This window comes from Salmo trutta, chromosome 17 (genome assembly GCF_901001165.1).
Source record: "Salmo trutta chromosome 17, fSalTru1.1, whole genome shotgun sequence".
NCBI lineage: Eukaryota > Metazoa > Chordata > Actinopteri > Salmoniformes > Salmonidae > Salmo > Salmo trutta.
Genome location: NC_042973.1, coordinates 17409645 through 17422609, shown reverse-complemented (window position 1 = coordinate 17422609; position 12965 = coordinate 17409645). Strand labels below are relative to the sequence as shown.

Genomic DNA, 12965 nt, shown 5'->3' with positions numbered 1-12965 from the left:
AGAAACCCAGCCTAAAACCCCAAACAGCAAGCAATGCAGGTGTAGAAGCACGTGAAATGTGAAATGCTTGTGTTCCTAGTCCCAATAGTGCAGTAGTATTTAACAATACACAAATCTAAAAGTAAAATAATGCAATTAAGAAATATATATTAGGATGAGCAATGTCGGAGTGGCATTGACTAAAATACAGTAGAACAATAAGTTGCACAATAAGTTAATGTGTAGGTCTGTAGACAAAACAGAATGGGTCACACGCTTACGTTCCACAAATTGACAGGACTAACATGAATGGAAGTTTTGAATGTTACTGAACCAATATGTGAGGTCCTCTACTTGACCATGAGGTAGGTTGTCGTGAGAGGCTGAGGGGTGTCAGAATCAAACAACTCTGCACTGTCATCCTCCACCGGTAGATTGATCTTCCCAGTGAAAGATGGGGTGACAGACTCGCCTGGCTGTGAGTAATATGACCAGGAGGTGGAAGCTGAGACAATGGAGGAAGTCTGAGGCAGGGAAGCTTGGCCCAAAGCCCTTTGGGAAGTAGGAGGAATGGCTGAATGAGTGAAGGTCAAATGAGGAGGAGGCCGAGTTGGAGCGGGGAAGCCAAGGTTTGTGGAGATTTAGTTTGGATACCAGTGGTTTGCCCACAATGACAGTTAGCTTTTCTTGCACCTCCTCATCCAAGTTCGTATACTGATACTGAAGGTACACAGTGAATGTCAGCTCCTTCTGTAATGAGAACAAGCTAAGACAGATGCGTCAGAGCTCATAAAAAGGGATAGTCACATAACTCATATTAACCACAGGCCTACACAGAGAAGGGATTCATAATCACCTTCAGCAAGGTTCCTACAGGGTTGCTGGGCTCTCCCATATATTGTTTTTATTTTTAACTCTGCATCGTTGGGAAAGAGCTCGTAAGTACGTATTTCACGGTAAAGTCTACACCTGTTGTATTTGGTGCATGTAAAAAATAAAATGTTATTTGATTTTGACAAATCTGGTAACAATGATATCCAATTTGGATTTCCAATACTAACACTGGTCCCACTGTTTTGTGGAACCGCCGCGTGTCAGTGTGTAATTTGAACCCTCACCTTGAGTCTCTGTACGCCCTTCAGGCGGGTGAAGAGGCCTGGAAGCTCTGCAGGCAGAAGGATGTCCATTGGCAGTAAACTCCCTGCATCTAGGAGGCTCTCCTGATTACCCATCTTCAGATCCATATCCAAACCCTGCCATCATAAAGAACACAATAGGAAACAGGAACGCATATGATTACATGTCTACATGACAGAAACATATTACTGTGCAATGTTTCATAGGGTCACCAAGCCAGATTGTGCTGCAGTGGAAGACTATTGAACATATTAAGACGTTTTGACAATGGAGCAGCTAACCTCAGCGAAGACTGTGAGATTGGCAAAGCAGGACACGATGTCCTTGGTCTTCTCCAATATTCTGGTGTAGATGATCATGATGTTGGAGAACTCTGCTGCGAAGCCCAGCTGCACCTTCACGCCACAGTCAAACTGCAGGTTACGGCTCTCTGGAAGAACTGGACAGAGACAGGCAATGCTTATTGAAGCATGCTTAACTCTAGAACCTGCCGCACTTGCGTGATCTCACACAGACCCATGTCTGTATAGATACATGAACCAAACAGAGAAACTACATTAACAGACATTTTTAAAGATTGGTATTCATGATATGTCACAATACTTTGAAATATGTATGTTTTTTTATAGAGTATATTGAATGTAATCAGTAATAGTGATACCTTTGGCCACCCTGTCCAGCATGACTGTGACCTTCTCATCCTCCATGACTCTCTGTTTGAGGACACTGATGAAGATTCCATTGGGCACATCGTCTTTGTTCACCTCAAAGGCCTTTGCATCCACCACACACCGAGGCATAATCAGAGATTAATATAACACATTCTGTGATATGTGTATTTGAGTGAAGGAGGTACTTTTAGGCGGCAGAGAAGAAACTCACATGGCAATACCAAACACTAAGTTTGAAGTCACTTTCAGTTGCCCTGGCTGTGGGGGGATGCCGTCGTTCAAGTTTCTCACAAGTCCTCAACTGGCAGCTTCATTAAATATTACCCGCAAAACACCAGTCTCAAAGTCAACAGTGAAGAGGCAACTCCAGGATGCTGGCCTTCTAGGCAGAGTTGCAAAGAAAAAGCCATATCTCAGACTGGCCAATAAAAAGAAAAGATTAAGATGGGCAAAAGAACACAGACACTGAACAGAGGAACTCTGCCTAGAAGGCCAGCATCCCGGAGTCGCCTCTTCACTGTTGACGTTGAAACTGGTGTTTTGCGGGTATTATTTAATGAAGCTGCCAGTTGAGGACTTGTGAGGCGTCTGTTTCTCAAACTAGACACTCTAATGTACTTGTCTTCTTGCTCAGTTGTGCACCGGGGCCTCCCACTCCTCTTTCTATTCTGGTTAGAGACAGTTTGCGCTGTTCTGTGAAGGGAGTAGTACACAGCGTTGTACGAGATCTTCAGTTTTTTGGCAATTTCTCGCATGGAATAGATTTCATTTCTCAGAACAAGAATAGACTGACGAGTTTCAGAAGAAAGTTCTTTGTTTCTGGCCATTTTGAGCCTATAATCGAACCCACAAATGCTGATACTCAACTAGTTTAAAGAAGGCAAGTTTTATTGCTTCTTTAATCATGACATCAGTTTTCAGCTGTGCTAACATAATTGCAAAAGTGTTTTGTAATGATCAATTAGCCTTTTAAAATGATACACTTGGATTAGATAACACAACGTGCCATTGGAACACAGGAGTGATGGTTGCTGATAATGGGCCTCTGTACGCCTCTGTTGATATTCCATGAAATATCAGCCGTTTCCAGCTAAAATAGTCATTTATAACATTAACAATGTCTACACTCTATTTCTGATCAATTTGATGTTATTTTAATGGACACATTTTTTTGCTTTGCTTTCAAAAACAAGGACATTTTTAAGTGACCCCAAACTTTTGAACGGTAGTGTATATGGGCCTAATCATAGAATTACATATAGAATCTCTTTTAATTTAATAGGATCGCTGTGGGCCTAATAGTAAAGATTTGTCATTTAACTTGTAAAATGTAATAGCCTACCTTTTAATGTGGCATAAACAAAACCAGTCATGACGTTTTCATTTGACTGTCAAACAATTACTTCAAAAGGCTCATGTCGACTACCTGCACATGTTACTCAGGGACAGCTGAACGACAGGGGGTGCGGGAATATTACATTTTTCTGCTTATAATTTCCGACTTTGGTAGCCTATTTGTTAGTCAACTTGTCTATAATTCGGTACATGTAGTTTCTCTTTTTTTATTACTTGATGCTCGCCCAGAATATTAAATAAAGCCTTGCTCATCAGAATGATGTCATAAATTGATAGAATGATCAATGCATCATCAACAATCTAGTTGACATCGGTAAAGTTTTGTCTTTCATTTCTGCTTCTCTCATGGAGCGAGGACGTTTGGAAACCAGGGAGATTTCCAAATGACATCAGTTTGACTGGTTTAAAGAAAATGAAAAGCTGTGAAAACGATCCAACATGTTTCTGGTAGTATTTCAGTTCGTCTTGGATGCATATTCTATGTGGTTGAAAATGAAATACTGTCATCTTTTATATAGCTGAATGAAATTGCACGTTTAGACTACACAACAGGTCCCTAAGCGCGCAATCGCATTCTCTCAAGATGTTAAAAGAAATAAATAATATTTCTCCACTCATGTTCCTGAAACAAAATGTACATTTGGTCTATCATTTTACTGTGAGGAACACTTAATTCTGGAGGAGTTAACATTATAATAGGCTACATGTGAGGCCTACAGTCAGTGTCCAGACTTCAGTTACTATTAGGCTACACCGGCATCCATACAGTGCCATTTGATAAACACCAAAAAGGGTTTATGAATCAGTGATTGTAACCTGAATTGATGTGTACACTGCTGTCCGTACGTGTCCCGGTCTCAGCCATTCATCTCTGACTTGGCAAAATGTCAGTGTTATAGTTGAACCACACCGCATTTTGGCAGATGTCCCGAGTTCATGCCAGATATGGACCGAATCAGGAGAAAGTGGTACTGGCTATGCAAGCAGCGTGATGTCCTTTACACAAACACCCCCATACGTATAGTCATGTACATTATCTTATTATGTTCTAATATCATAGTTTATCATGGAGTTAACTGCGCTGGAGCCAGCTGACCAGACCAGGCGGACATGTGCACACTGGGAGAAGATTAAGCTCGCTCCATGTTTGAACCTGCAGATGCAGTGTCCATGGTAGGTTGGGGTTAAAGGGCAAAGGACCAGCTCTGGACTGCTTCCACCCAGAACCAATATTCTCACTCACTGCCCAGTGGCATGGAAGCATCTTCTTCATGTTTTGTGTGTTGCATGTCTAAAATGCTTTCCTCAAATCAAAAGCACTTCTCACTGTATGTGGGAACTGGGTATATAATGACTGAAATATGCAATGGACTGACCTCTTCTTTGCCTCTGAACCACTGGTAGCCAATAGCAGTAGGACCACTGGCCTTACAGACCAGCACCACTTGCTTCCCTCTGTAGCATGCTGGGCCTTGGGCTGCATTGTTATCTGTATCAGCTCTATCACTACACGCACGCACAAACACACACACACGCACGCACGCACAAACACACGTACGCACACACCAGGTAAGATGACTGAGAGGATGCCTGTAGTGTTGATGTTTTGCCAAAATGGAGCTGGACTATATGTCACATATTTCAGAGAGATTCAGGAATTTGTTGAGGTTTAGGCTATTTGTGGCAGTGAGGTACTGGACAGCATCATGGTGCTTCATTGTCTTCAAGCAGTGCATCAGGAAGCCCAGGGTGAAAGAGCGCTCAGACAGCCTCTCCAGGAGGTAGCAGCCTGGGCTGCCTGTTGGGCTGAGAATCTGGAGCCAACAGCTGATCATCTCATTCTCACTGTCAATCAATGGTGGCAAACCCCTGTCAGGTCAGGAGAAACACTTATTCTCTCCATGGGGCTTTATGCCATCTTTCAGACTTCCATAGCTTCACATCACAAATTAAAAAGTTACAGATTGACTGTTATTATTGGGTAAAGATGACAAAGATTCTTCTGTGAAGAATATGAGGTATGGATTTACATATCAACATCAAATCTGTAATAATTATGAGTCAATGTTTTTAACATTGAGTGTTTAATTTCAAAGTCTCACCTGCAGCGGAATCGAGATTACTGTGATAACATTGGCAAGTTGTCGCCATCCACATTTGGCATTGCCTAGCATGTCAGCTAACCTGTTCCGAGCTCCTTCACTTAAAGTCCCAATGCTTAGATTCCAGTCACCTATCTCTAATCTGTCTTTAAACAATACTGTTGTTTGGAGGGAAAATAACAATTGTAAATAATGGTTATTGATCCTAGTTTTCACAGTTCTCAAATTAAAACATAATTTTAAGCGGTAACTCGACTGCAACAGTGGTCAGAGTCAAGGGTGCCAGTCACACCTTGAGTGGCTGTGATGGCAGAACACTACAGAAGACACATTGTCACAACATTCACTTGCTGACGCTTACAGTGATTGGTATGCTAAGCATGCAACAACAAAAAACGTATGATTTGATTCTACGTAGCCTAGTTAAAAGCTATAACATGTATAAACATAGATTATAAAAGCTGATCTACTCCCTAAAAATGAACACATTAGATAACAACAAATAAATATCTGCCAACTGCTGTAGCCTATCTATCCGAATTTACCAAAAAACTGAAAGCGCGTCCATTTACTTGCGTTCTATTCAGATGCTTACGGAATAACCTGAGATAAAAAAATTTGTCTACGTAAACTACTGTATGTTCATCTCAAAGCATACAAACCCCTGCTCCTTTTCCGATTATGTTTTCGATTAGATAAGTTGTTCAATAATTTACAGTGGAAGAACAGACAGACCGAACACTCTACTAGTTCAGAAATCTCAATCTCTATTTCAGAAGTAGCCTACAGTAATTCACCTTTGCCAATCTCGTCTGTGTGAATAATATTCTCTCAATTAGGTTAACAATGCATCACTCCTCATTTTACATCGTTTCCTCTTTTTGTGTCATCCCTTGTATTTTCATGAAACCAACCATGTTCCCCCTTAGGTTTAGCCTAGTTTCACCTTCTCTATCTATGCCAATAGAATCCCACCAACACTCAGCTTCAGGGGGAAATATACAGTATATCTAAGAATGCATTTAGACAGATAGCCCCTTTTCTGATCTTTTTCAATAATTGGTCTTTTGACCAATCAGATCAGCTCTGGAAAAGAGCTGTTGAGAAAAGATCTGATGTGACTGACCAATTAGTGGAAAAAATATCATAATTGGGCTTCATTGTGAACTCAGCCGGAGTAACTTCAAATGATCAACAAACTCAACCACATGTTGCAGATTAATCAAAATTTAAAAAATAATAAAAACAGAAACAGTCATTGAATTTAGAATGATGTTTATTCACCATTGATAGACAAACTCTTGCATGAAATAAATAGACCTCAAGGGGTATTTATTTAGGTGTTCACTCTGATAAATGACAAGAATAAACAAGGCCTTAATTTTTCTGAATGTATCTAGCACCGCCATGCATCGATCACAGAGTATTCCAGATGCCATCTGCAAGATGTGAATCAAAACTCCTACTCTCACATAACATGTGAAAATTGAGTGTGTGATATTTTTCAAAGAAGCTTATAGATGGTAACATTTGAGATAAGAAATCAAAAGGCAAAAGTTAAGTTTAATAAAAAATCCAGGTCTTTGTTTTTGACTTTACTTACAACAAGTCCAAGTTCTCAAAGTGATTCCTTTTCAGCAGAAAGATGACATACAGACTGACAGTATTGAGTCGGTCAGGTTACAGCTATGCTGTAGTGTCTGGTGTACACAGATCTACAGAGAGCAGCTGATCACTGAGGGGCTCTCTCTCACTGGCTCTGGGTCCTACAGCTTCTTCCCTTTGTGTAACCTGTTAAAGCGCAACATGTGCTCCTTCCTCAGGACCTTCCAGTACTCATGGCTATCTGGCTCCAGCTCATGGATATTATTTGGGGGACCCAGCTGCAACCGGAACAGCCTGGGAGGCAAGAGAGGTAGCAGCTTGGTGTCACTTAAATTGTTCATATGAAATGCTTTGTAATTATTAATTAATAACATATGTTTAAAACAAAAGCTGCTATTCATGGACATGAAGTTGAGCATTAATAAAATATCCCAGAAAAACATAACTGATCTCTAGCTATCTTCTCAAGGTAGTACCATATTTGAGCCCTTACCACTCTGGGTACTCCTCGGGAGGTTTCAGTGCAGGGTCGTCTCCTTGCTTAAAAATGTTGACTCCAACAGCGTGAGAGGTGAGTTTCACAGGGTCCTTACACACCTCCGGTCCCTTCAGCACATCTTTCACCATGCCCTTGCCCTTCCCTTTGGCAGCTGGGAGAGAGAAAGTAAGTTGGGATGAAAACAGGTTATGACTCATTCAATACTTGAGCACGGCTTTCACTGGTCTTATTACAAAACATGGAACACTGAGTTAGAGAACATAAACAAGATTGGACTTCTGCTTTGTTCTAGCCATCTCTCCCCAGTGTTTTTGATAAACATATATATAAGTCTTACAAACAGTTACATTTATTAACTGATGAATTTATCTGGAAATGCAATAGCATATATTTAACATCATTGGCTCAAGATATTGTCCTGAATGCTATGTGGCAAGGAAACACTCCGATGAAATTCTAAAGATCCAGTGCCTTGAGATAAACTTCACAATTAGAGATAATATGCAAAAGCAAGGCAGATGCTATGATTCAATGGGTGGGTGTGAAAGAGTTATTTTGATTGCACATGCATTCATGCAGGAAGTTATGACAGGAACTGTGGTACATAGCAAGTAGCTAGCTACCTCACTATATTGATGCTATAATTATTCATACTGTAATCAAAGAAATAACATTGCTCACCATGCCTGTAATTTACCTGTTCTTGGGTTCATCACCCAGTTATCTTTTCTAATGGTAACTAGCTAGCTAGAGACATTTTCTTGTCAACATTATCCACCGCACCATTTTATTGTGGGGAGAATGATTTTTACAGAAGCCATTTACTTACCAACTTTCTTTGCATATCCACACGTCGGAATTCTATACAACAGGTTACTCATACAAAATCTCACAGGTGTATTGGTTGCAAAGCATTTAATTCTCATCGTAGAGCAGAATAATCCGTACCCTGCCATCCTTTCTTGCGGTAAGGGATAACACAAATGGCCACCATGCATGTCTTTGACATTCATAATCGCCACTTCCGGGTAACTTCTTCTTCTAAGGAAAACCGAGTGTATCAGCCATCGCTGAATTTCTATTGCACGTTACTGCCACCTGCTTGGAGGAATGCATGCGATTAATGTGCCTTTATGCGACAGCAAAGTACCAATCATTAAACTCGTCTGCATAACATCGAGAGAGGAAGATATCCACAACAACAGGTTAACACAGAAATCCAGTGAAGGTGGTTGATCAACACTGGACTGTGACTGGATCAGAGATGGATGAAAAGGTAGCGGGGTTAGTAGTTAAGGAGAACGGGATGGAGTGTAGTGATGGAGTGGAAAAAGGTAGAGGTATAGTAAGAGTAAAGGTTAAGAAGAAGAGGAAGCCTGAGGAGACTTTGCAGGTCTTGTCAGAAGAGAGTAGTGATGATGGGGGAGGTTCGGTTCGCAGTGTTGTACTGAGAGAAGTGGAGTTCAAGGTGTTGGTGAAATTTAAGGATCAAGGTGGACTCACGGTGGTGAGTCCTATCACGTTGACTAGGGACTTGGAGAGTAAAGTAGAAGAGTTTGTGTCTGCTAAAGTTCTTCGTGATGAAAGTTTGGTGGTGGTGCGTTTCAATGCTAAACAGTATGAGTTGGCGCTCAAACTCAAGCAGGTATGTAAACGTGTGGTTGATAGTAGCATGCTGGATCAAACTGGACGGAAGTGGGTGAAGGGCATTATTACACGAGAAAGGAAGAAGGTGGATAGCTTGTCAGTGCTACTAAACTTTGAGGATCTGGTATTGCCAGGAAAAGTTAGGATTGGGTATATGAGTTACTATGTGCGAGCATATGTTCCAAAACCATTGCATTGCTATAACTGTCAAAGGTTTTGGCATGTGGCTGTGGTGTGTAAAGGCAAAAGGAGATGTGCGAACTGTAGGGGAGAACATGCATATGGGAGATGGGGAGATGGGGTCCAGTTAAAGTGCTGTAACTGTGGGGGTGCCCATAGTGTGGCGCATGGGGGTTGTTCAGTGATGAAAGACAGGTGGGAAGTGCAGCAGGTGAGCTTAACATCTCGTATGCAGAAGCAGTGAAGGTAGTTCACACAGAAACAATCGGGGCACCTAGAAGAGCAGGTATTCCAGGGCAGATTGGGATGTAGGTTGGGCATGGTAGGAGACATGAGGAAGGTTGTTTCATTTGTGACAGCAGCAATCAATTGCACCAAAAAATGACAATCAAGGACTAAGATAAAGATCATAGTGGAGCAGGCAGTGAGGTATCTTGGGATCACAGTACCTTCATGGGAAAATGTACAGGGTGACCTCAATAAGATTGAGAATCAGTCCAGACAGGAATCATGTATTGGTTAATTTGCATTATGGTGTTAATCATTCAATGGAATGCCAGAAGTTGGATGGCTAATGGACAAGAGTTCAACCAGTTTCTTGAGGAGTTACCAGCCAAACCTGATATGATATGTTTCCAGGAGACATGGCTAAAACCTACTCTAGGTGTTGTAATACAAGGTTAGGTTGCAGTCCGTAGAGATAAGGTGGCAGGGGGAGGATGAGGGTGTGCTACCTTTATAAAGTGAGGGATCCCTAATATGTGTGTGGGAGAGGGAGTGGAACAGGAGTATGTAGTGCTGGAGGTGTGGTTGGGAGGGGGGAATATGGTAATAGTGAACTTTTACAACCCGTGTAAAAGACTGGAGTTGCGGGCCCTTGGGAATGTAGAAGGTCAAGATAGGAGATGGGTAATGTGGTGTGGGTATTTTAATACTCATAGTACGCTCTTGGGAGGGTTACAGACTGAGGTAAATGGACAAGTGTTGGAGGAACTACTAGATGAGAAAGGGCTTGTGAGTCTTAATGACGGCTGGGGAACTAGGATTGACCCAGTAACTGGAAATGAATCTGCTCACTATCCTATCATGTGTACTGTAGGATTGAGGGAGGAAGAGGAAATCAGTAGGAAATGGATTGAGGAGATGGATATTTGGGAAAGCAGAGTGGGTTCAGTTTCAGGAGTTGAGTGAACAGGAGTTGTCTCAGGTAGATCTTAATTCAGATATAGAAACAGTAGATGCAATAAGAGGAGCAATAGTAGGGGCCGCAAGGCAGGTGATTCCTATTGGTACAGAGGGGAGAAAGAGTAACGCAGTCCAATAGTGGAGTGATGGGTGTAGAGAAACAGTGAAGAGTAGGAAAAGGGCTTTCAGAATGTTGAAAACATACCATAATTACCAGCACCTGATTCAGTGTAAACAAGCACAAGCAGTAGTAAGGTAGATCATTAGGACAGCTAAGAGGGAGTATTAGAGGACAACTAAGATAGACTATTGGAGAACAGACACTACTAGTCCTTCAAGCTATAGGCCAATAGCGTTGACATCTCATGTATGTAAAATTATGGAAAGAATGATAATGGAAAGACTGATGTACTTTCTGGAGAGTAGAGGACTAATGTCACCAGATCAAAGTGGGTTCAGGAAAGGCAGGGGGAACGATGGAACCTATATTGTGCCTAGAGTCAGTCATACTTAAGGCACAGGCAAATAAAGAGGTGGTGGTAGCCATTTTCTTTGATGTAGAGAGGGCTCATGATATGATTTTGAAGGAAGGCCTACTTATCAAGCTGGATAACATGGGGGTTGGAAAAGGGGTTTTTAACTGGATACATTAGATTTTTGGGCGATCAATACGAGTGAGGGTGGGGAGCTCTGTCAGAAAGCTATGAGGTAGATAATGGTACCCACCAGGGAAATGCCATTAATAACAGCTGGTGAACGATGTCTAATATTAAAGAAGTCTCAAGGTATTGCTCGCCTGAGGTGCAGTACCTTATGATAAGCTGTAAACCACACTATCTACCAAGAGAGTTCTCATCTATATTATATAAGCAAACAAGAAAATGCTCATCCAGAAGCTGCAAACCATTACAGACTACAAAGGGAAGTACAGCCGGGAGCTGCCCAGTGACACGAGCCTACCAGACAAGCTAAACAACTTCTATGCTCGCTTCGAGGAAAGTAACACTGAAATATGCATGAGAGTACCAGCTGTTACAGAAGACTGTGTGATCACGCTCTCCAAAGGCCGATGTGAGTAAGACCTTTAAACAGGTTAACATTCACAAGGCTGCAGGGCCAGATGGATTACCAGGACATGTACTGCGAGCATGCGCTGACGAACTGGCGAGTGTCTTCACTGACATTTTCAATCTCTCCCTGTCCGAGTCTGTAATACCAACATGTTTTAAGCAGACCACCATAGTCCCTGTGCCCAAGAACACTAAGGTAACCTGCCGACCCTTAGCACTCACTTCTGTAGGCATGAAGTGCTTTGAAAGGCTGGTCATGGCTCACATCAACACCATTATCCCAGAAACCCTAGACCCACTCCAATTTACATACCGCCCTGACAGATCCACAGATGATGCAATCTCTATTGCACTCCACACTGCCCTTTCCCACCTGGATAAAAGGAACACCTATGTGAGAATGCTATTCATTGACTGCAGCTCAGCGTTCAACACCATAGTGCCCTCAAAGCTCATCACTAAGCTAAGGACCCTGGGACTAAACACCTCCCTCTGCAGCTGGATCCTGGACTTCCTGACGGTCCGCCCCCAGGTGGTAAGGGTAGGTAACAACATATCCGCCACACTGATCCTCAACACAGGGCCCCCCCAGGGGTGTGTTCTCAGTCCCCTCCAAGTTTTCAGTTGAGAAAACACAGACTGTGTTTTTTTCTAGAAGGAATGTTGGGGAGGAAATATACTTGAAGTTGTATGGAAGGAATCTGGGGAGGGTTTAGGTTCCTGGGCTTCTGGTTTGACACTTGAAATGACATGGACGGAGCATATTAAGAGAGTAGTTGTCAAAGGAAAGAAAATATTGAATGTGATGGATTGCTTGTCAGGAATGGAGTGGGGACAGATAGAATGGCATTGAAAATGGTATATATATATATATATATATATATATATATATATATATAGCGTTGTTACGGTCATCAATGGATTATGGAAATATAGTATATGGATCAGCAACTCAGACATTAAAAAAAAAAGCTAGATGTTATCCAGGCCAAAGCCCTACGAATATGTTGTGGAGCACTCAGGACCTCCCCGGTTGCAGCGATGCAGGTAGAGTTGGGAGAGATGCCATTTAAGTTAAGAAGACAGCTGGCCATGACATATTGTGTAAATCTACAAGGACGTAAGGTTACACATCCTACAAAAAAATGTGAACTAAATCTGAATACAAGCTTTGGGTGGATAGGCAATTGCATGGCGAGAGAGATGGGGTTGTTTGGGAGGGAGTTTAGCCCCTCTCTGGTTCTCGCTGCTTTCCCACCTTGGTTTCTCCCTCAGCCAGTGATAGATCTAGGGTTGCTTGAGAGGGTGTTGAGGAAGTAGTAGATTCAGTTGTAAGTGAACATTTAAGAACACAATAGTATGCTTTCTTTAATATATTCACAGATGGATCTAAGAACCCTAAAACAGGGACGACAGGGACGAAAAGAGCAACAGATAATTTATCTGTTTATACAATGGAGTTGTTGGCCATACTATTGGCTGCAGAGTGGGTGGAGAAGGTGAGGCCAGAATTCATGTGTGTCTCAGAGCAGAA

General features: G+C 42.0%; 1 protein-coding gene and 1 pseudogene across 1 annotated transcript; both read right to left on the bottom strand.

Moving 5' to 3' along the window:
• Window positions 1-329: 329 nt before the first annotated feature.
• Window positions 330-4978, bottom strand: LOC115151269 (mucosa-associated lymphoid tissue lymphoma translocation protein 1 homolog; annotated as a pseudogene).
• Window positions 4979-6503: 1525 nt separating this feature from the next.
• On the bottom strand, window positions 6504-8379 carry mrpl54 (mitochondrial ribosomal protein L54). The gene is made up of 3 exons (XM_029695949.1): window positions 8179-8379; window positions 7344-7500; window positions 6504-7144 (listed from the first exon to the last, which is right to left on the bottom strand). Exons 1-3 carry the CDS (start codon window positions 8360-8362, stop codon window positions 7012-7014), a joined length of 474 nt encoding a protein of 157 aa, XP_029551809.1. The 5' UTR covers window positions 8363-8379; the 3' UTR covers window positions 6504-7011.
• Between the last annotated feature and the right edge of the window lie 4586 nt (window positions 8380-12965).